This window comes from Natrix helvetica (genome assembly GCF_964273705.1).
Source record: "Natrix helvetica genome assembly, chromosome: 4".
In the NCBI taxonomy this organism is placed as follows: domain Eukaryota; kingdom Metazoa; phylum Chordata; class Lepidosauria; order Squamata; family Natricidae; genus Natrix; species Natrix helvetica.
The window spans coordinates 145,301,033-145,325,351 of record NC_138550.1 but is presented as its reverse complement, the minus strand read 5'-3'; the positions used below and the strand labels follow the sequence as shown (position 1 = coordinate 145,325,351).

Sequence of the window (24,319 nt, the reverse complement as noted above, 5' to 3'; positions counted from 1 at the left end):
TAAAGAAGCGGTAGCATTAAACAGAAACTTTTTTTTTTGCAAAACTTGCTATGATTTTAAATCCCAAAGAGGCCTTGTTTATTTTGTAACACTCTCAAACCTCCATCTTCTGCAGCCAAGCTGACCTAATTGATGGTCAGAATCACATCTCTCTTGTCCAATTCATTTCTTCTTCCAGCCCTGAATCCACTCTAAGGGATTGGAACTGGAAACTGGAACCAAACTGAGAAGAAACTACTGTAGCAGTTATTTCTGGAGATGTCCAATATTTGGGCAAAGGCCACCGAGTAATATCTTTCATAAACAAAGACAGGCTCGCATCAATTTCCAAAGCTCAAAGGACAGCTGGCTTTCCGAAAGGGCCTCTGCTGAACTTTTATGTTTAGCATTCCTATATATTCTGCTGTAAGTCAGCCTTTTGCTCTGTTAGCTTGACCAGAAGCCAGAATCTATTAATCAACACTTGGGGCATAGAAATGATTCAGTATCCAGATAATTTACCAGACGTATTTGACGTGGCTGTTTGGTGCCTGATCAGCATGTTGATCGCTCGGAGGACAACGCTGTTTAGGATGCTGGGAAAGTCCAGCTCCATGCAAAATACCTGCGGTGATAAAAGTTAGGCTGTTTTGGGTTTTGTTTTTACAGGGTGGGAAAACAGAAACATGTTGCGATGATGTCATGTTCTTAAACAGTCCATAAAATTGTGCAGATCCAAAGTGATGTCACATCTTTGGACGCTCTAGTGGAGATAATTCATTCAATATTAGAACACAATAATCATGCACTTAACCATAATGGATTTTAGCATTAGCTTGAAATAAAAGACGGATCATCAGTCACATACTAGCAATTAGGGAAAATTAAATGCTCTTGAGGGCCATAGATTTAGAAAAGGGATTGGACAAGTTAGGTAAGAATGTAGGCATAGCAATTCAAGACCATGCTTAACTTTCTTGCTTAATATTCACATTCTTTCATGAGTATCTCACAATTAGCACACACCCGCAGGTAAATTTGCCCTAGATACTGCATTTCAAGGTAAATTACTTAATGCATCTGTTAAATATGAAACCCAAATGTTTATGAATTCTCTTGGGGCATCTGAAATTAGAAAGGTGTCTTCTTACACTACAGCAGAACTCTGTAAAGGTACTTCTCTTCCTGTCTGCCCTGATCAAGAGAAGGGGGTGTCTTAGCATGTTGCTTTCTGATGGCTGGTACAGGGCATGGCCCTTAAGCTGGGAAAGGACAGAGAGTCAATAACTGGATGGTTTACTTAAAACAGGGATGTCAAACACAAGGCCCAGGGGCCGGATTCGGCCTGTGGGATACTTAGATCTGGCCCAAGGGGCTGCCCTGGAAACAGCGAAGGACAGGCCTGCGGTGCTTCTGCCAGTGAAAATGGAGCTTGAGACGGCCGCATGTGGCCCATCCAAGCTCTATTTTCACCGGCAGAGAGTTGCAGGAGGCCATGGCAGTCAACAACGGAGCTCAGGAATTATGTCAAACTGGCCATACCCCTTCCCCTTCCCAAGGTTCAACACAATCCTGATGTGGTCCTCAATGAAATCGAGTTTAACACCCCTGACTTAAAAGATGTTTTATAACTGGGACTGAAACGGGTGTATCTTAGAGATTGGCAGAGTTTCTGGATAGGGAGAGAGCTGAGCATCAAACATTTCTCCATAGGGTAAAAATGTATAAAACAAATACCAAATTAAATAATGCACTGGTGTTGTTCAGAAATAATTCACTTTAATATTGAACATACACCAACTCCTGGTAATGCTCAAAAGATACATTCCAATTGTAATAATTAGCTGATTGAAATTTTTCAGCGTTATTGCGAATGAGATAGTCATTGGCAGATGGAAAAGTAGAACATGTGATTACTTCTGTGTGGTCTTGTTCCCCCCATAAGTCAGAAGCCCATTCGCCCATTAGTCACAAGCAAGATACTGCTCCATGCACTTCCATTTATTATGGAAAAGATTCAGTTCTCTCAGCCAATGGATACAAAAAAATAAAAATACAGCAGTCAGAATCTAGCAGACTCTGTCATTAATTATTTGCACTCAAATAATTGCATTGCAAACCCCTTTTCAAATGGAGGAAAAAAGAGAGTTGCAAAAGAACTTGACACATTTTTTTGGGGGGGGGAAGAGATTGTTATTCAACGAGCAACAACAACAACACAAACTGTCTTCTGAGTTCTGCAAAGTTGGTTCTGCTAAAGTTGCTCTCTGGTTTGAAGCCACTGTTTGCAGTAAAGTGCATCTTTCCATTATTTTGGGTCACATCAATTGCCAACATTTTTTAAAAATCTAAAATCTATGTAACATGGAACATCTCTTCCACCAACTTCCAACTTTTTTTTTCTCTAGTTTTCCTAGAATCGAAGTTTTATGTACAACAAACTTCCAATTGCTCAACAGGCTAAAAAACTGTACACATCTGACACACATGTTGGGTAAATAATTATGTGAGAAAGCCACACACAAGAGTTTCATCTTGTCCCTCAAAAACCTCTCCAGAGAATTAGGAAATTCTTGGAAAATCTTGGATATAGACTAGGAAGGGGGCCTATGTTGAATTTGAACAATTGTAGCTGGCTTTTTTTTTTTTGCTTCTTTTTATGCTTCTGAAGCTGATGAAGAATTTGGGGAAAACCTGTGAGAGGAACTTTTGGATGACGCCCCATTTCTTCAAAGGGTCTGCTTGAAACTTAGGCCTCTAATTTTATCATTTGTCCAAATAGGAGCTTTAGTTCCAAGGTATTTTGAAAAGCATGAAGGAGCAAACAGAGTGGTTACACTCTTCATTCTTTTGGGTGCAAAATAATGCCTCAACGTTTAGTTAATGGAAATAAAAAAAGCTGGCCAGTGTAAGCGGTTAGTGACTCATCTCAAGGAGGGAAATACTGAGCCAGTTAAAGAAAGATGCTACATGAGTAATCACATTATAGCAATGATATCTACAATGTTTGCAATTCTTGGATACAATCTAATATACCATTAGCGGAATATTGACACATCTGTGCCTGGCTTTGAGAAAGTGAGCATACTTTATACAGTGGTGTCATATGACCTGGTGGAAAAATTCAGAACACATCTTATTTTTTTTCCCAAGCAGTAAGCCGGGAAGCAGAAATAACAGCTGGCAACAGATTTGTATTATGGTTATCAAGACAAGAGGGTGATCTTGGTGTAAATAGGCACTTAGCTTCCATTAGTCGATAGCAAACTGTGTGAGATCACCTGAGCTTCGTAGAATTTCCTCACTGACTTAGGTAACAATTATGATTTATCAGGAATTTATGGCTTAAATTGGCTGTTTATATTTTAAGATGATTTTATCTGAAATAAATTCCTTTACTGAATTTGCTAGTTTTGCAATGCAAAATAAATACACAGACACAGACACACACAAACACACACACGGATGTGGTGGCTCAGTGGCTAAGACATTCAGCTTGTCAATCAGAAAGGTCGGCAGTTTGAATCTCTAGCGCTGCATAACAGATTGAGCTCCTGTTACTCGTCCCAGCTTCAGCCAACCTAGCAGTTCGAAAGCTTGTAAAAATGCAGGTAGAAAAATAGGAACCACCATTGGTGGGAAGGTAACAGCGTTCTTTGTGCCTTTGACGTTTAGTTATGCTGGCCACATGACCACGGAGATGTCTTCGGATAGCGCTGGCTCTTTGGCTTTGAAATGGAGATGAGCACCGCCCCCTAGTTGGGAACAACTAGCACATATGTGTGAGGGGAACCTTTATCTTACTTTTATATATGGCTAACATGGGCCAAGTATTTGAAATAGGAAAACAGTGTAATCTCATTTAAAAAAATGTGATGGTAGGAGGGAAATATATATTTTAAATAATATTTTAGTACTGTAGTATTATGTGTTACAATTAAAATAATACATGAAAAGTATCAATGAACATGCAACATGCTGAATTCATACATTCGCTCAAACCTACCATAGCCAGTCTGGGAGACTAACTCAGCTGCTCCTCCAATAGGCTTAGCAAAAACTCCCATGATTCCTTTTCCCACACCAGAGATCACACCTTTGGCTTTGTGTCCTGCTGAAGCCTGGGCTTCCGATGTTTTCTGGAAGTTCTGCATTGGCTGATCTACAATCCCAGCAATTGCACCTGTAATGAGTTTTCAAGTATGACAGTATGATTTAATCTCAGAGCCAGATGAAATGTTGATTTGTGAACACTTTTGCTTCATTTCATTTGAATATTATGCCTTTGTCTAACACAGCAATAAGGAACTATTGAGTCCCTTTAATTCAGGATAAGAAAATTTCTGCTAGTCCCATCTTCTATTTCACTTAAGAGAGCCCAACTTTTTGAGCTGCTTCACAGATTTGGATTACTGAGAGGATGTTATGGACCCTCACCCAAATTATTGCAATGATGGACGTACCCAATTACTAAACAGTTTACCAGAAAGAAAAAAACAGGAGTCCCAGGAACCATTCTAATGGTTCTGAATATCCCATATATCAACTCTTATTTCTGTCTTCTTTCTAGGTAGGTTGAACATACTTACAAAGAAATCCCTGAGCTGCTATGATATCTGCTGAGATTTCTACGGAATTTAAAACATGATTGTAAAGCTTACAAAGCTTGTTAAGCTTTGCAACATGCTGACTTCACATTTACTTCTTTACAAATATATAAAAAATATAAAACCAAATTAAGTGAGGCATAGGATGTGGAGCCTAAGAAGCCCCAAGGTAGATGTGTGTTGACCTTTTGGTTTACATTGGTACCATATTGTGGATTAGTAGATACACATTAAAACTTGGCTTCATTAGGTATCTTTTAAACTGCCACCATTTTTCTAACTTAAAGTTGTTGGATGGTAAAATTGAATATATATTGTATATATTTTCATTCTGGATTTTGTTCGTGAGAGGGGAAAAATGAAATTTTGACTTTTTGCTGATTTTGCTGATGAAATAGGGTTGTTGTTATAATAATGGCTAGTACACATTAGCAAGTAAAAGTAAAAAGTTATGAGTACAATGTTAGTACTTTATTTTACTGCGCTAAAAAGAGTCGGCAAAGTTTTTTCTTTCTTCCTTTCCCTTTTTCTTGCCCTATGCTTTTCCTCTTCCCCTTTTCCTCCCTTATTTTCATTTTCTTTTGCATTTTATATCCTGATAAAACTTAATAATTTATTTTTAAAAATAATATACTGTATATACAAGCATTTTTGATGAAGAGCAAATTTCTGCTAATATAGTGAGATTTTAGACCACTACTTAAAGTAAATCTCACAAACCCTTAAACTTTTCCCATGTCCACTACATCATTTTAACATGCCCTTATATTATAAAAATGTTCATAAACCAATACAATCTCTAATATATTACTAAGTTTAGTAGAATTAGGCCTGGATACTTTTCTTCCTGTTTTTGTGAATACAATCATATTTTATTTTAATGTGTACAGGTCAAACTTTTACAAGTGCCTTAATGACCCTCCAGCTTTTCATATCAACAGAGAACAGCAGTTTAAATCTTCCTAAATGTAAACAGGTATGTCAGGTGGGATCTTCCTTTGATCTTGAGTTTATTCAAGCCATGTACCTAGAGATGCCTCTAGCTGTTGTAACTTTGATGGATAATTTATTTGGATCTCACTAAAAGGAGAATGATTGAACAAGATGACAAGATGTTATATTAGGAATCTGAAGTGTTTATGCTGAAGGTCATCATTCAGTACAGAAAAGGCTGGCTGAAGCTTTCAGAACTCTTTGTAAGCCCTCCAAATATGGACAAGAGAATTTTTTTTCAGCCCATATGGGCAGCAATAACTATATTAGGGCCAATTGCTATTCATTTTGTGCACATAAACAACAACAACAATAAAAACCCGAATATTTTTGCATAAAACCATTAGGTGCTTTTGGAGACAACAAAAATAATTGATAAACAGAATTTTTAACCTCCATAAGACTCACAAAGTAGCCATTGCTCTCCGGTGGTTTCAGATTGTTCTTTGCATCCATTTTACAATCCACCCATGAGTCCAGAGATGAGATGGAAATGTTCAACTCACCCTTCAACTCCTGTATGACGTGCACCAGGCCTCCTAGGACAACCCCAATGGCCCTGAGGCATGCCACATTCTTTATCTGGCACTCTGTCCACTTAATGATTGCTTAAAGACCACAATCAGGAGTGCCAGGATTGCAGTCGTTGAGTGAAACCATCACATGACATTTCACTTAATGACTGCTTTGCTCAATGATCAAGATTCTGGTCCCAAAAGGTTTCAGAAGTCAAGCACTACCTATAGCTTATTGACATTTTAAAACTTTGCTAGGGTTAGAATTAATACAAGGTTTCTGGCAAATCACACTTAAACAATGTACTATGTACCTATGTATTTCAGATCCTTTGTAACTGCTACCAATTTCTGGACAAAAGAGTTTAGATAAAATCAGTGGTGGGATTCAAATAATTTAACAACCGGTTCTCTGCCCTAATGATTTCTTCCAACAACCAGTTCACCAAACTGCTCAGAAAGTTAACAACCAGTTCTCCCGAAGTGGTGCAAACTGGCTGAATCCCACCACTGAATAAAATGGGTGTGCCAATGCAACATGGCACCTGGGAAACAGATATGGTAGCATCTTATGCTTCTCCCCTACTCCATTTGAGTAAGGCTCTTCAAGGGTTCCTCTCCTTCAGTAACAGCTGAAAAAAATATTGTATTACCAAATTCAACATGTTTTATTTCTTCCCATCTATCACGATATTAGATAGAAAGAGATTTTAGAGATCCTAAAATTGCCTTGGTTTAAGAAATAACTCCAACAAACCTTACAATATGTAACTAGAACTTTTCAAGGCTATCGGACAAACTCATTTATGACATGGCAAAACCAATGAAATCTGGAAAGAGCCATGGAAAATACATTATTTGAAATCTCATACACCAGAGGAGACAGGTGAAAACAGAGATTACAAGGAGATATCAAATATTGATGGACACATTGTTTACAGAATTCAGAACTCAGGCTGGGTTTGTGTGGAATGCTATACTTTAAAATACTAACAGATGATACAGCGTGGTGCTCCTGAAAATATCTGCTTGTGTATTCATTACTCCTAGAACACAATTTAGAATCTTCAGATACTTATGTCACAAAGTGCTTGTAATTTATTTGGATAGTTAATTTTTCTTAGACTAAGAGTAGTGGGGATTATTTCAGCAACAAAGAATTTGTAAACAGAATCTCAACGCCAGTTTAAGTCTTTCATTCTGATTAAGCAAAACAGTGCAGGCAACACAGCCTAAGCCAAATTGTAAACTCGTCTATATCTTGAGTAAAGGCAGCAATTAAGAGCAAGAAGTAATCAGTTTGAGTGAAATACAACAGATTTCCATCGCAGTGTCTAAATCCCTGGAAGATCAAGAAGATTCTGTTGGTCCAGTCACAATTATTCATGTAATAACGAGAGCTTTCTAGAAAATCTTCACAGCTTGATAAATTCAACCAATCTTCTCTGTAGCTAATCAAAGAACCAAGAAGGTGGTGTGACTGCTGCAACTTTCACTATATTGAAGAACCTCAATAATTGACTGATCTGAAGAGCTTTTCTACAGAATTCTTCAGTAATTATGGCCTGGAGTACAGAGGCATAAGTAAACGGCGAACATGCTGGTATGTATTAATCATGCACTACAAATTTTCTTTTGGGGTGATTGCCCATGGCTGTCATAGCTAAAATACAAAATGTTTTTTTTAATATTCCTAGGACAGTAGTTTGTACGTGATGCTTTTACCAAGGATTCTGCTTATTAAGATTTCAAAGTGTAATGAAATAGTCTTTGTAGACATTTTCTTTTAAGATATATCTTTCTTGGCAGATAGGTTCTCTCTCTCTCTGTATACACACACATCTATATATCAGTGGTGGGTTCCAGATCCCATTGCAACTGGTATACTGCAATGGGGCCGGGCACCCACCATGTACATGTGCACAGCACATGCGCAGTGCACGCATGCGTCCCTATTGCCCATGATGCTCCAGCTGCTCGGCAGAGCGTTGCGCAGGTTCCGTATGCTCCGTGCGCAAATACCCCGATCGACTCAAATAGCGGTAAGGACAGCGGTCGGTCGTGTGGGCCCTCCGGAGCACCGTACCAGAATAGTACCTGGTGCTCCCAGCAGGCACCGGTATGCCCGTACTGGCGTACTGGTCATATCCCACCACTGCCATATATCTAACTATACACAAACACACATATGTACAAGCTTGCTGTAGGTTCTGTCATGCCATAACATAATTTTCTATAGTTTTTCTAACATTTGAAAAATTGAAAATTTCATGGACAAATTATTTCTAGGTAAGGTATATTGCTCTATTTCATATATGATGATCCAGAATTTTAACAATTGCATGCTTTGTTGAGTAAATTATATTAATCTTGTTCATAAATAAAACCCATTGAAAAATAACTAACCACAACATGATTTAATGTTATCTATGGACTATGCTACGAATTGCATTTACACATCAAGTATAGTTTATTTTGCTGAACTGAGAGCAAGTAAGCTGGTCTTTCTATTGAATAAAATTATGTTCGCTTATTTGAACAATTCCTGATTTATTTTCCTACTTATTTTAGTGGCTCTTAATTTGCACACTTTGAAGGCTAATTAGTATGAGACATGGGGAGAGCATAAAAATAAAACAAGCATAAGCTAATAAGGTACAAATTCTTATTTAAAAAATTGTTGTGTTCCATTTACACATCATTCTATATGAAGAAACAAATCATATTATGACATTGTCATGTGTTTAACAGGGGTGTTAAACTCAATTTCAAACACAAACTTAAGATTTAAAAAAAGGTGAAGTACCTCTACTGGACCCCTTCCTTATAATGTTAGTGCAATGTAAATAATATATAATATCATAAAAATGTCCTTCTAACTGCAGGGTAAAAGAAGAAGCCATGAAATTGTCCATCTTATGAAACAAGCCCCACCCTCCACCCCAGAAGTCAGATTATGTCCCTGTTGATATTCAGGAAGTCACGGCAGACCTGGTTATGTCACTAGGCTTGGGGTTCCCAAGGAATTGGCAACATTTTAAGGTAGCTCCCTTATTACGGATGATACATACTTGCAATATTTACTCTCTCTACTTGTGGTTTACGTACTTTACTTTTTAAGAAATATTTTAACTTTTAATAATGATTGCCGATTTTTACAATGATTGTTTTTATATTATTTATTTTATTTGATTGTTGAATGCTGCCCTGAGTCACTTTGGGTGATATGGACAGCTACATAAATTTAGTAAATTATTATAATCTAATCTAATCTAATCTAATCAATACACTACAGTTATATTATATTATATTATATTATATTATATTATTATATTTATTATATTATATTATATTATATTATATTATATTATATTATATTATATTATATTATATTATATTATATTATATTATATTATATTATATTATATTATATTATATTATATTATATTATATTATATTATATTATTATATTATATTATATTATTATTATAATATAATATTATTATTACAAGGGAAGGATTTTTTTAAGAAAGAGAAAAAATCTTTTCAAACAAGATTCTTCTGAACTTTTATGTTTGCTTATTTTTAGTCACTTTGATCTCACAGGGTGATAGTCTGGTCTCATAATCCCATGAAAGCATTTGACAAGCAATACATATTTGTGATTTTTTTGGCTAGTAAAAAATGTCTGTGTACATTCTTCTTTCACAATTCTAAATCCTACTTTCCTTTTAGAAATGTCTATATAGTGGTTAATTAAGTTGGCACAAATGTGTCATCCTCTTCTGAAGAAATATTTTTCATCCATGTTTATATGATATTTGAACTAGTGGTTTTCAAACAAAAACAAGCATCTAAGTTAACCTTCCGCAACTTGGTGCCCCCAGATGTTTTATAATCAAGCAAACTGAAGCACTGTGAAGCAATGGGAACATCAGAAAACAACACTATTACTTTTCGGTGAAAGAGAAAAAATATGGAACTCACGTGTCTTTGTACTATTTACAAGATATTAAGGGAAAGTAAGTTGCTTTGCATGAATGCACATGGCAAGACAGCCAGGAATGGTTCCCACAGCTGCTGCATATGTCCCCTACATCCCATCCCCACCCCCACCAACTCCTTTTAATGATTCAGATACAGGTGCTTTGGGCATGCTCTCAAGTGTTGCAAAGTCTTCTTTCGCGTGATTAAAAGATCCAAAAGATCTTGTCCACCAGCCTACTGCATAACACATGCAATTAAAACAATATAATGCAGGTTTAAGTATTACTCTTCTATAGCCTTTAGTTTGGGGCAGGTAGTTTCTGGTGGCTTTTGATGTTGATTTTTAAATGGGCATTCATCTCCGTTCACCATCAGTGGATTGTGTTAATAAACTTGCTTTGTTGCAGTGATACTGAACAGAGCATTCCTTGCCCAGGACAAGCTGTTTTGCTGGTTAACTAAGCAAGAGGCTCTAGTATGATCTACTCAGTCCATACGGGGAGCAACATGGGGGAGTAGTAACATGTTAAAGCCAGAGGCTGAACAAAATCCATTTCTATATAAACTCTCCAAAATTTGGAGTCTTGGCCTCTAGCAGTCATTGTTGTGAACCTGCTTTCCTTCTGAATTAGATTACTCTGTGATTCCCCCTTAAATAATCTGTTCCCCAAGTGCGTATAATTCACATGCCATTGCTGCTTACATATACAGCTCTGTGAAACGGAGCCTTCCTCTAGCATCGGTCTTACCAGATGGCTAAAACATCCTGTCTCTGCTCCCCTCCAAGGTTATAGAAACTCATAATTACAAGAAACCAGAGCTTTTTCTGAGCCCTCTTTTTTCTCAGATTAGATTAGGATGACGAGAAAGGGGGGGTGGGCAGTCATTCCTGCAAGTCCGATATGATTCAGGGAGAATTCCTTGCCAGGAATAATCAGCCTATCCAGGGCCTGGCTAGGGAAAGGAAATCAAATAATACAGGAAAATAATGTATGTGCTTCCTCCCATCCCAAAGCACACTCTGGGTCCCCCCCGGGAGGATCCCATCACAGTTGAGAACATAACTTACTGCTGTCCAAGGCAACAGCCTTACTTTCTAACTGCTTTGCTTGCCCAGCCTCGGTTCCTTCCACTTGGCAGTGGCTACCTCTGACACAAGCGCTCATTTCAAATGAATTTTCTTATCCCCACCGAGGTGGGAATATATAACTCGCTTTTGGTTAAATGGAAAAACTAGAGGAATTGAGAATAGTGGAGGAACTGTATTCTGCCAAGCCAAGATAGCACTGTCTACACCAGGGGTGTCCAAAGTTAGCAACTTTAAGACTTGTGGACTTCAACTCCCAGAATTCCCCAGCCAGCAGAGCTGGCTGGGGAATTCTGGGAATTGAAGTCCACAAGTCTTAAAGTTGCCAACTTTGGACACCCCTGGTCTACACTATGGGGCACACAGATCTTGCTTCTGCCAGTGATCCTCTCGTGCCCTACTTTTTTTGCCCTCACTTAAGGAAGAATCTGAAATTGGAAACTACACTCAAAAAAGTTTTACTCAAGTTGGCAAAAGGAAAAGACCCCAAAAAAACATATCCTCCACCCTGCAGATATTTCCAGATCCCATTTTCCCAAATGCTGAACACAGTGAAGACCAAAGAGGGCGTCTTACCCAAAAGGCTGATGCCCAACCGGGAAAGTCCTTGTCTTAGTCCTTCTCCCAGATTTTCTGGCAGCTGCCTTCTCCATTCTTCTTGCCGATTGTAATGCTCTTCGTCCAGGGAAAGCCTATCCATATTTCGTGCCAGGCTTGTTGCTAGGTTGGTAATGGATATTAGTGTACCTGAAGGCAAACGGATGAGTAAATGCCCAGTTAATTGGAAAGGGCAAGAGATGTTGTTGCAGGTAGTCCTTGACTTACAACAGTTCATTTAGTGTCCATTCAAAGTTACAAGGGCAGTGAAAAAAGTGATTTAAGAGTTTTTCACACTTACGACCATTGTGGCATCCCTATAGTCATGTGTTCAAAATTCGAATGCTTGGCAACTGACTCATATTTATGACGGTTGTGGTGTCCCAGGGTCACGTGGTCAGCTTTTGAGACCTTCTGACAAGCAAAGGCAATGGGGAAGCCAAATTCACTTAATAACCATATTACTAACTTAACAACTTCAGTGTTCACTTAACAACTGTGGCAAGATAGGTTGTAAAGCGGGGCAAAATTCATTTATCAAACGTCTCAGCATCAGAAATTTGGGGCCAACTGTGGTCACAAGTCAAGGAGTACCTGTACTTTGTTTAAAAATAATGGAAACTACTGCAATCAAGATCCGTAACGCATAAAAGTGGTATGTCACACTAATAGTAAATACTACGGTATTAATAAACATTACCAATAATAAATGTCCCCAATTCTTAATCCATTCAGTAGCTTTTATTATGAAGTCTGCTGTAAACTATGATACAATAAAACTTAAACTGGGATTGGCAACGTGGCGATCTCTAATGGATTCCAGCAGTGGTGAGATTTAGCCGGTTTGCACCACTTTGGGAGAACCGGTTGTTAACTTTCGGAGGAGTTTGGTGAGCTGGTTTTTGGGAGAAATAATTAGGGCAGAGAACCGGTTGTTAAATTATTTGAATCCCACCACTGGACTCCAGGGAACTAAGTAAAGTTCTTAGCTCCACCCCATCCCCCCGGTTTTCAAAAGAGAGAATTTCTATTTTCAAACATTTTTCCACATCCAGGCCATAGCAGGAATAAGCATGATTTTGTCAGGCTATGAAAAGGTTGCTTAAACTGCATCCTAAACCAAGAAGCAACCAGCTAGCGAAAGTTCAGCAAACAATAGTAGGACATGGAGATAATCTGACGGTGCTTTGAACTGCTGGCAAAGTAGCCGTTTTCCCGTCTTTGAATCTTTTTCTGTTTTCCAGCTGGCCCAAGGAAGCCACAAGATGGCGCTATGCCTGTACACAAATCCAGGGGAAGCCAGATGTGTGCTTGCTTTTACAAATGTGCTCAGCAATATTTAATAACGGTGTCTATTATTATCTTTTCAACTACATATGATGAGGCAATGTGGTGTAAGATTTCTGAAGCACTGCAGAACTTCTTGAACGTTTCTGCTCAGTTACTGCATTACAAAATGGTCATGTGGGAAAGCTTAAGTCACTAGTAGAAACAATAGCAGAATAGAAAAAGTTTGCCCCCCCCCGACACACACACACACACACACAGAGCAACCTATGCCTTTCATTGAGACGCAAGGAGCTTAAAGGAAGCTGAGGGTGAGTAGCAAGTTCATCTGAAAAGTTTGATGCCTTGATGACCCTCTGCTAATGAGAATGCATGGAATTAGAAGGAAAAGATAGATACCTTTGGATATGTGCTTTACAAATGATGTGGTCCCTCTGGAAACCCCACTAACGAAGGCGCCTGGGCCACGGGTGAGACCTTCATAAGGAAGCCTGAAGAAGTCTGCAATCCCATTTCCCACACTTCTCACCAAACTGGCAGGGCTGCCGAGAATTTCCAGAGATCCAACAACCCATCCTGCAAAAGAACGACGCACGGTTAAAAAAAGAAATAAAGTGTCGAGGCTCACACGAAATTCACAGAAGTTGCATTTAAGTAAAAAGAACAGGATGAAGGGGGAATAGAACCCCTAACTCTCGTCCCCTTGCCTCCTCCCCACTCTTTTTTTCTAACACTGAAAATTTATCACATCATAAACTTCCTTTGAGAAAAACACGGGAAATAGCTCACCCACTACAGATTCAGTCATGGCAATCTTTCATGCTTTCCAAATCAAAGAACTCTCTTTGGCAAAAACACAAATAACTTTCAAATGACTTCCTTCCATAAGCCTCCCGTATTTCTGCTAAAGCTACGTGCGGAGAGATGGGTACTGCAGTTAAGAGGACCGGGAGTAATAGGACCAGGGGCTTATTTTGCTTTGGAGGCTTTACATCTCCCAAAGCAACTTTGTTATTTCACGTCCACGCAGCAGAAGAGTCGTGACAGCTAGTTTATAGTGATACACTGTCCCGCCTTGGGGGGAGCGTGAAGGTCAGCTGCTTGATGGGGTGTTGGGAAAGGGAATGCAGGTTTTTGACAAGCACAGGGAATTATTTTAATCCACCCAACAGCTCTGTGCTGATCACTTTCCTGTGGAGTCTAGTTATGGCCAGATAAATGACTTCTTGCTCAACATCACTGTGTAAACAGAAATGGCATTTGCATGCTGATTAAATTACTCAGAGGGAGGATCCTTATAAGTTCCCCACAAGAGCTTGAGGGTGGAGGAATTTCCAAGATTTAGTTTCTTACACAAAGTTACGGTTGCTGGCAGGGAGCCTGACTGAGCACGTTCCAGCAATGTTAGCTCTGAAGGCAGGAGGACCAGAAGGCCACCAAGCCTAGGAGCCTTTCTGTGGCCAGGGCATTGCAGAGAGACTCCTGTCAAATTAGAAGAGCCTAAGTTTGTACCTGCCTGAAGGCATGGCTAGCTGTCCAGGCTTGTTATGATAAGCTAAGCAGCCACAATGGATGGACAATTTCTCAGGACAATTTCTCGTGCCATTTCTTTCAATTAATGCAACTTACGATAGAAAAACATTCCAGAGTGAGAGAGCAGGCTTTATCATACTGATCAACTTACAAGGTTATAGAAAAGTCTAGTAATTTGATATACCAGTTGACTTTCACGCCAATAAGGAAAAAAAAGTGTTTCGACTTTATGATTTTTCATTCTGTTATTTTTAATATAACTTAAAAATACTAATGATCACATAAGCTACAATAGTTAAGAGTCCAGTCTGACAAAAGCTGTTCCTTTGATTCTGCAGTAAGTGCTATGAAAGTAATTGTTTTGCATTTCCTCTCCTTTTCCAGTTCCTGATACATCAAGTGTGCTTCTTCCTGAAACTTTTCAGTGAGTCTCAATAATTGAATAAACCTATCCACAAAAGCATTGTTGTTAGTTGCGAAGTGTCCGACCCATTGCGACCCCATGGACAACGTTCTACCAGGCCTTCCTATCCTCTACCATCTTCTGGAGTCCATTCAAGCTCACTCCTACTGCTTTGGTGACTCCAGATAGCCACCTCATTCTCTGTCGTCCCCTTCTTCTTTTGCCCTCAATCTTTCCAAGCATGAGACTCTTCTCCAGGGAGTCCTTCCTTCTCATTAGGTGGCCAAAGTACTTGAGTTTCATCTTCAGGATCTGTCCTTCTAAAGAGCAGTCAGGGTTGATCTCCTCTAGGACTGACCGATTTGATTGCCTTGCAGTCCAAGGGACTTGCAGGAGTCTTCTCCAGCACCATAGTTCAAAGGCCTCAATTTTTTGGCACTCAGCCTTTCTTATAGTCCAACTTTCACAGCCATACAAAACGTTACACAAATAAAAAAGATAACTCGTTTGACCACCTTAGGGTGGTCCTGCATATTCCACTTCAATTATTTGCCCGTATCCAACAAGAAACAACCTCACAGTGTATCACGCCAGCAAAGTAAACACTTATTTAAACAATACTCCTAACCTTAACTTATTGCAAATACCCTCAGAATTCCAAATAAGCTATTGGGCTATCAATTATTATTCCAAATGGCTGTTTGCTACCAGGATATTATTTTCAGAAAATACATTGGATGTCTGTTCATACTCAAATTTGGATGGATATCAAACCACCTAACCCAGGGTCCTCCTTTCAGATCATTTCATTAATCATATTTCCATGCTGGCTCATTAAGTCAGACAGTACCTGCGTAGAATCTGAGGCTTTTATGGAACAGTACTATAGGCCAGGGACGATACATTCGTCCGGCCGCGCCCGGGAGCTGAGGAGGCAGAAATGTTGTCGGCGCTGCCGGATGACGTCATCTGGCAGTGCCGACATTTCTGCCTCCGCCCTCCGCAGCTCCCGGGCGCGGCCGGACGGAAGTAGCCAGAATGGCGCCGAGGCAGTCCAGCGGGCGAGTGAGCGCGTGGTCCCATTCCCCGCCTTCCTGATGACGTCACCAGCCTCACCAGCCATAACCCTCACCACACGTCACTGCTATAGACACTTATGCCGGGAGTGAGTATAACATTTTCAATGTTTTAAATGCTTATGTACTCGAGATAGCTTATACTGTTAGCTCACATTTGAGTGATGGTGTTGTCGCAAGGGAAGATTTCCCAAGGGATGGCAGAGCTGAATGAATTAACAGCTCTTTTGCCAAAAAAAACCTGCAGCAACACGTCCAGGCAGTCTAAGAATTGGACACAATTGAAAGGAAGAAAAATATCCATAGATTATTTGTTTATTTCTTTTCTTCAGTTCAACCACTGTCCTTCTGACTGGCATTTCAAGACCTCAGACAATCGACTTTCCCCACTCCTGCTGTCAATTCCTTCTGAACTAGAAATAATTCTGGGAGTCTATGCTTGCAAGACAGGTGTGAACAATGGGTCATTTCTATGGTTTGTTTGTCTACCAATTCAAAGAGAAAAATGTATGAGTTCATCTGTTCTTATAAACAGATAAACCTGTCACCAATAAAGGAGAGTATCTGGTACTCTCTATGCTTGGTTGTTTTCTTGCAGACATGTTATTACCCAAACTAGATATCCTAGTTTGGGTAACGAAATGTCTGCAAGAAAACAACCAAGCTCATAGAACACCAAGGACTCCTCAGAACAATCTGTATGTGTTCTGCAGCATTTACAGGGCCTTTGAATATGAAATTAGCTCTTCCATTGAAATCCATTCACATAGTGGTTGACAGGAGCACCCATTAGAATGATCTAAGCCATAACAATTGGAATGGAGAAAAGTAATTGTTTCAATGCATTGTATATTACTTGTATATAAAAATGCGCTGCAGGGATTGAGTCATTTTGTGAATGTGCAGGTATGGAAGCAAGACAAGCTATCCATTCATCTAAAAGATTGTTCATTACAGATCTTGGATGGCAAAGAATCAGCAAAACAAACCCACTCCTCAGATCAAAGGACAATAAACATCTGCATGCCAGTCTAGTGTGAGGATTCTGTGAAGAAAGACAGATTGCTAATCATAAACGGCAGCCAAAGAGAAACTGAACAAGAACACAAGTTTTCAATGGCCCAATGTGCTTCAAATGTAGAGAGATGAATTGGATAATGCCACGAAAGAAACTCCTTTTGTGAGATTGTGTTAAGAAATGGTTTGGAATTTAGAGTTGAGGGGCTGGCTAGCCCAGCAAAGAGACAATCAGAAGGTAGAATCATCCCTCTCTTTGTCTCAAGGTTTGTGACTATATCCCATAAAAGTCCAAATCATTTTTGCTGTTTAATATTACTAAATTTTCTTCTCATTTTCACATGAGGTTTTAAAGACAATAGTCTTTGAGACAGCATTGTTACTTTGCAGCTGCGGAGCAATAGCTATGCTGCCTACAATAAAAAGTAAAGTTTCCCAACTGAATATTATCTGAATAGATAATCCATTTTTTCTTAGCAACAACACAGAAAGTTTGATTGCCTCCCCCTTATTCCAGGATGTTTTCAATCTAGTCCACCTAATATTCAAAATAACATTTCCATGAGTAAGAATGGAAGTTAATTCTAAGTACTTTGTAGCCATAACTACACTCTCAGGAACCTCATAATGATGAAGCTATGGTCATTCCTCAGCTTATCTTGCATTTGGTGAAATGAGCTGCAGCTCATAAAAGCTTATGCCTTTGAATAAAACTTGCTAGTCGGAAAAGGTTCTGCCAGACTGATTCTTTCTCTGTTTCAAAGAAACAGGCATCGCTAAAAGACAACCTCATGGTTTTTGGTCATCAGTGCAGGGCAAAGCATAATGTCTACTGGGGTCTTTCAGAAATGCAGCCATACATTGTAAACCTAATCTAAAAAAAATGCGTACAACTATTAAAAAGACAACATACCTGCTCGAAATAATGCTCCTGCAGCATAATGCATGGCCAGGGCATGAATAAGCTGCCTGGCAGTTGTAAAAAGGGGTCCTCGTTCGAACACAGAAAAGGAGAGAGGAGTGTGATCTGAAGCAATATATATCTTCAGTGAAGCATGGATGCTCACCAAGACGTTTACTGGCTGGATGGCCAGCTTCCTTAACTTCACTGGGTTGACTAAAGCATCCGTGTGCTGCCTCACCTGTTCTGGCAGTGCCTGGCTAACAGTTAATGCTTTTGCGGAATGACAGACGCTTTTGCCGTCTGGAAGATAGGTCTCAAATAAAGTCTTAATGTAATACACAAACGTGTCTTCCACATACAACCTGGCTGGTTTCAGTTCAAAATTGAGGTCATTCGCATGAAATAATAAACTCTGCTCTTTTGACAAAGTGACACAAAGTTTTACAAATGCATTCTGGTTCCATTCTTCCAGGTCTTTACTGGGAAGTGTAAGGTTATGGGCTTTAGCCCACTGAATGTTTTCGTTTTTTTCTCCTTGGCACAACACCACTGGAAAATGAAAATTGGACTTGTTGTAAAGCTGATTGTCCAGCTGAAAGTCTCCACAGTAGATCTGGAGAGTATAAAACTGCTGAAGGTCACTTTTGGTCTCTTCTTGAAATTTGTGAAAGAGAGGTCTAAGGTAGCTAGCAACTGGAACCATATTAAGATAAATGTAGTCTATTGTGAATCTCAGAAGTTCTGATGATACTTTAGGGTTCGTGACGTCATCATATATGGTGAGGCTCAGCTGGTTAATAAGCAACTTAAAGACAAGGCTTTGCTCCTGGCTTCTGTATAAGAGAAAATAGCATCGTAAAGATTCCTCCAGTTTCAAGTAAAAAATAAAATGTATATCCAATTGTTATGAAGTGAACATGAGGATCTGGTTAACTCATGCAAACAGATATAATTATATGTGTCAAGCTATACCTTTCCTACCCATTTAATATAAATGAATATTTGAATTCTTAATGTAATGTTAGATTTAAACTTCCTTGCAACATTTTATGCACAGTAATTTTCAGCTGTATTTGTAATGTAGTGGCAAGTAAATCAATCAGTCGAAAATATCCCCACATCTTGTTATATCTTGGACTGTTTGATAAACTCCCAATCTACTAGGTATTTTCTTTTTGTTTTAGCTTTGTCTTTAGAGTTTTTAAAATAATTATTACATAACAGCTTTATGATTGTTTTATATATCTACTGTTTTATTGAATTGTTGTACACCATCCAGAGTCACTTTCCATGAAATGGGCAACCATATAAATTCGATTAATAAATCATAAATAAATATGGATAGTTTCTGTTATGGATCATTAATGTCACGTTATGGAAGCAGCATTTTCTCCTGTTAAATCACCATGGCTATTTTAAACTGATGATACGCTGGCTTGATTCATAGTCTTAGCTAATCTTTTGCCAAGCTTAACTGCAAGTGAGCCAGTAAATACTGATACTTCATGGTGATTCCTAATTATAGGATCCTTTAAAACTTCGCAAACCAAGCCTGAAATAACATTTCTGTGCTCTCTTGATGCTAAATAATAGAGCCAGCATGTTGGCAGATATAAATAGGTGATATTATAAACCTCACAACAGAGATTTTGGAGTTTGGGGGCACCAAGGCAGTGTAATAAAGATGATCAACTATAAAGTCTGTATTGGATCATTCTTCTGTCCTGCGTTGTGAATGAGAACTCCCACAGATCTCAATGGGAGTTATGTGCAAGAAAGGTTTGCTGATCTGGCCAATAAACTTGAAATGTGTGAGTCTTCCATGAGTTTTGTTTATTATAACAGGCACTTCATGTTTATCCTTTGGTGACATGACCTCAGATGTTAAATTGTCATGCCTTACAATGATATACAAAATGTTAACATGTGGTCTAAACATACGCCACACATATGCTGTGTGACACCAGACAAAACAAATAGTTGTGCTAGTTTTAGTAAGTCACTTCACACCTAGAGGGCTAAACAGCTACCCAGAACAATTTTCTTTCCGAACAGTTTTAACATACCTGATCAAACTGTCTTGGTGTCCTGGTTTTCCTTCAGGTGCTAAAGTGATTATTACTGTCCCGCACTGATGAGCAATGTCCACATAAAGGTAGCCAAACCCAGTTAAAAATACATTCTGCAAAAAATAAATAGTACTTAGAAATATAATAAAAGTGGTTCTGCCTTGATTCATTAAAAATCGACGATGTTTGGAATTATTTACTCCAGAGTGACATCTATACAACTATAATAGAAACCTTTCTCCAAAGTATAAAAGCATACGGTGTGCATGTTTTTTCCACAAAGAAGGGGAGTTTATATCTCTATTCCCCATTAACAAAAATATTACCAATTATCCCCGATGAGCACAACTCCTTGCTTGCATGCAGGCAATAACGGTGCTTCGTTCAGATGTATCTTCATTCATCATAGTCATTGACACATTTTTGTTTCATTTGCCCACAAAACACCACACTGAAAGAACATTTATTCCCTCAGGAATGTTCTGGCCGAGACAGCAAAAGGTAGTCCTCAACTTATGATAGTACCAAGAATGAAGGTCATAAGTCTGCCAATTGTGAATATAAATGTGCCTGATTTTATGACATTGTTATGGTGGTTATTAAATGAATATTATTAATTATTATTATTATCATCATCATCATCATCATCATCATCATCATCATCATCATCATTATTTATTTTTCCCAATACAACTCATGCAAAGGGTCATCCACAACTACATTACATTTTCCACACTCATATTTGTGATTCCTTATAACTTCTTTAAACTAAACATTTTTAGTACAAATCAACGCATTGACATATATATCACTAATGCAGTTTCCTATCTCTTCCATTGACATAATTAACACCTTATGTATTGAATACAAGTATATCAAGTATAGGTTAAACATGAATTGAATAACATCTAATTCAAATGTATAAGCTGTGAATTTATTATATAATCACAGACAAACATTGCACTTATGCCTAAGTCCTCTACCCACGCACATTATAAGACAGATAAAACTATCTTAGCTGGCTGTTGTAAATATTACTCTGCTAATTCAACAAGAAATGCTACTGCATGAATTCTTAACGCAGAACACAACTAAAAGTGATTTTAGCAATTTTCTTTCCAAGTTAATTGAAAATGTATATCCAAATGTTCCTCTTATTTTTTTCCCCAAGCACTAGGGAGGATTATATTCAAAACCAGACACTTTTGCTGTGTGTGTGTGTGTGTGTGTGTTTTCTTGCTTCTGGTCTCCAGAGTCAGAAGGGCCGGTTGGGACCCCCAGAGGTCATCTAGTCCCACCCCAGACAGCGCCTCCCCGCCCCACATTCCCCAGCCCCACCTCCTCTGGGAAGGCTCCGGTGGGAGGGGAATGCAGAGCCCCTGCAGAGAGCCCCTGCTGCTCTCCCTCACCCTTCACTCTTACTTCCTCCTTCTCTTCGCAGGCCGAGCGGCCGCAGCGTTACTGGGACGGTGATCATGGATGTGCTGTCGCCCCGGGGAGGGGAGGTCTGGCCGCCAGCAAAGGGCTTCCGCTGAGGCACCCCATGCAGGCAAAATAGCGAGCGAGCGAAGGAGGATCAGGCAGGGCACCGAGGCCCCTTCGCCTCCCACTTTGTCTTGATGAGGTCGCTGCAGCTGCGGACGGACGGAGGTAGCCAGAGTGGTGGGGAAGCCCAGGGGGCGGGCGAGCAATGTCGGATCAGGCAGCTCTCTCGCTCACTCGCTCGCCCGCCCCCCCAGGCTTCCCCACCACTCTGGCTACCTCCATCCGTCCGCGCCCGCAGCTGCAGCAACCTCATCAAGACAAAGTGGGAGCGAAAGGAGGCGAAATGGCCTCCCTTTGATTACTCGCTCCCCCCGCCTGTCCACACTATGCTAGCCCTGCGCTCACTGATTGGCTGGCTCACCAATCGTCCCGCCCACCTCTAAGAGCCCTATCTATAGAAAGCCAAGCAGAAAAAATGTTAACTGGGTTTAGATAGGGCTCTTAGAGGCGGGCGGGGCGATTGATAAGCAGCCAATCAGTGAGTGGGCAGGGCTAGCATAGTGCAGATGGGCGGGGGAAGCGAGCGATCGAGCAGCTTCTGGGTGGGCGGGGGTGAGTGAGCAAACTTGTTCTGAATAGCTCGCTAGAGGAGGCCACCTCCAGCACTCCTTTGCCGCCCCCCTTGCCTCTTACCGCCCCCCTGCCGCCCCCCTGACCTCTTACCGCCCCCCTAAGCCATCTCACCGCCCCCCAGGAGGCGGTAGCGCCCACTTTGGGAACCACTGCTTTAGGGGATCCATCGTAATTTTTATGTGATTGCTAAGCAACCGATGTAAGTCAAGGACTAACTATGTTAAAAGTTATGTATCTTACATCATAAAGAGAAAAAGTTCACTTGAACATTATTTATTTATTTGATTTTTATCCTATCTTTATTACTTTATAAGCAAATCAAGGTGGCAAAATACCTTCCTCCTCCTACTTTCCACACAACAACAACAACAACAATACTGAACGCACGTTGGGCTGAGAGAAAATAACTGGCCTAAAGTCACCCAGCTGGCTTTCATGCCTAAGGCGAGACTAGAACTCACAGTCTCCTAGTTTCTAGGGCAGCACCTTAACCAGTAGGACAAACTGGTTGTTCCATAGGCCAATTAATTAATACTTAATATTAATAAGTGTTAATCTTTCTTAAAAGGCTTCTTTCCTCAAAATGCTTGCTGACATGGCATATAATCTCCTGCAGGAGGGCATAACTTCTCTGAGTTGGAAGCATCCTGAGGGACATCCCTGGTTGAAAGATTCTTCTAGCTCTACTTGTTGGGAGTATCTGCCCCTCATTGCTCAGCTATGCAGCTCCTTACAACTCTGGCTGCTGACACATCATTACATTTGATTCCTCCCCACAGCAGGCCACCTTCTCCAATCCCACAAAATGAACATTGCTTCAGGTTATCAGATGTTCAAGTTTAGAATATGATCTAAAAATCTAAAAACATCTACAGAAGGAAGACAAAAAATAAAACCAAAAGAGATATCAAATGGGAGAATCCTATGTAACCACTTTAGTAAAAAAAAGAATACCGAGGAAGTGCTTTCTGAAATAGAAGAGACAATGATTGTTTCTAAGAAAATATGAATAACAGTTAGAGTTAATACAATAATACAATAGTAGAGTTGGAAGGGACCTTGGAGGTCTTCTAGTCCAACCCCCTGCCTAGGCAGGAAACCCTATACCGTTTCAGACAAATAGCTATCCAACATCTTCTTAAAGACTTCCAGTGTTGGGGCATTCACAACTTCTGGAGGCAAGCTGTTCCACTGATTAATTGTTCTCACTGTCAGGAAATTTCTCCTCGGTTCTAAGTTGCTTCTCTCCTTGATTAGTTTCCACCCATTGCTTCTTGTTCTACCCTCAGGTGCTTTGGAGAATAGTTTGACTCCCTCTTCTTTGTGGCAACCTCTGAGATATTGGAATAATGCTATCATGTCTCCCCTAGTCCTTCTTTCTCTTAAGCTAAACATACCCAGTTCCTGCAACCGTTCTTCATATGTTTTAGTCTCCAGTCCCCATAGGGTTCATAGGGTTCATCTTCCCTCCATAAGAATAATGGTGTACATTGGCTTTTTACTTCCAGCAAAGGCAGGGAATTTAGCTAAACATTTGCATGAAAGTATACTCAGCCATATTGAAAGACATGGTTCTATAGCCACTTGTAAGAATTGGAACACTGTGCCACCTAATGATCTGATACTATAATGTGTATAATATTATAATTTATTTCTTTCTCTGGTTCCAGAAGTTTTCCAGTTCAAATAATTCCAGTATGGATGCACAAGAATTTACCCAACTCAACAAAAAATATCATCCTTTGCTTTTTGAAAATTATATTATTAATTTTTAAATTCATAGATTTATGAAAATAAACATATCATTACATATATAAACTGAAAAGTGCTGATCTTAATTTGTCAAGAGCAAGGTCTGTGCTACTTATTTAACTATATCACCAAGCCTCTGGTCTATGCAGATATCTATAGTTCCACCAGTGTAGTTGTGAGATTCAATTTTTTTTTACTACTGTGTCTGTGGTTGTGGCTTTGTGGGTGTGGTGTGGCTTTGTGGGCATGGTGTGGCTTTGTGGGCATGGCTTTGTGGCCATGGCAGGGCAAAGATACTGCAAAATCTCCATTCCCTCCCCACTCCTGGGGGAAAGTTACTGCAAAATCCCCATTCCCCCCTCCCCCCGCCCACTAACCTGCTTTCCAGCTCCGTT

General features: G+C 39.7%; 1 protein-coding gene across 4 annotated transcripts in view; it reads right to left on the bottom strand.

Annotated features, from left to right (window-relative positions):
• Window positions 1–24,319, bottom strand: part of VPS13B (vacuolar protein sorting 13 homolog B) — a 391,865-nt gene that overhangs the window by 2,873 nt on the left and 364,673 nt on the right. For all 4 annotated transcript variants that reach the window (XM_081951024.1, XM_081951026.1, XM_081951025.1 and 1 more), the window contains exons 55-60: window positions 20,052–20,167; window positions 17,995–18,818; window positions 13,452–13,628; window positions 11,745–11,915; window positions 3,986–4,162; window positions 502–604 (exon numbers count right to left, since the gene is read on the bottom strand). In XM_081951024.1, the coding sequence (XP_081807150.1) occupies window positions 502–604; window positions 3,986–4,162; window positions 11,745–11,915; window positions 13,452–13,628; window positions 17,995–18,818; window positions 20,052–20,167 (1,568 nt within the window). The remainder of the gene's footprint in view (window positions 1–501; window positions 605–3,985; window positions 4,163–11,744; window positions 11,916–13,451; window positions 13,629–17,994; window positions 18,819–20,051; window positions 20,168–24,319) is intronic.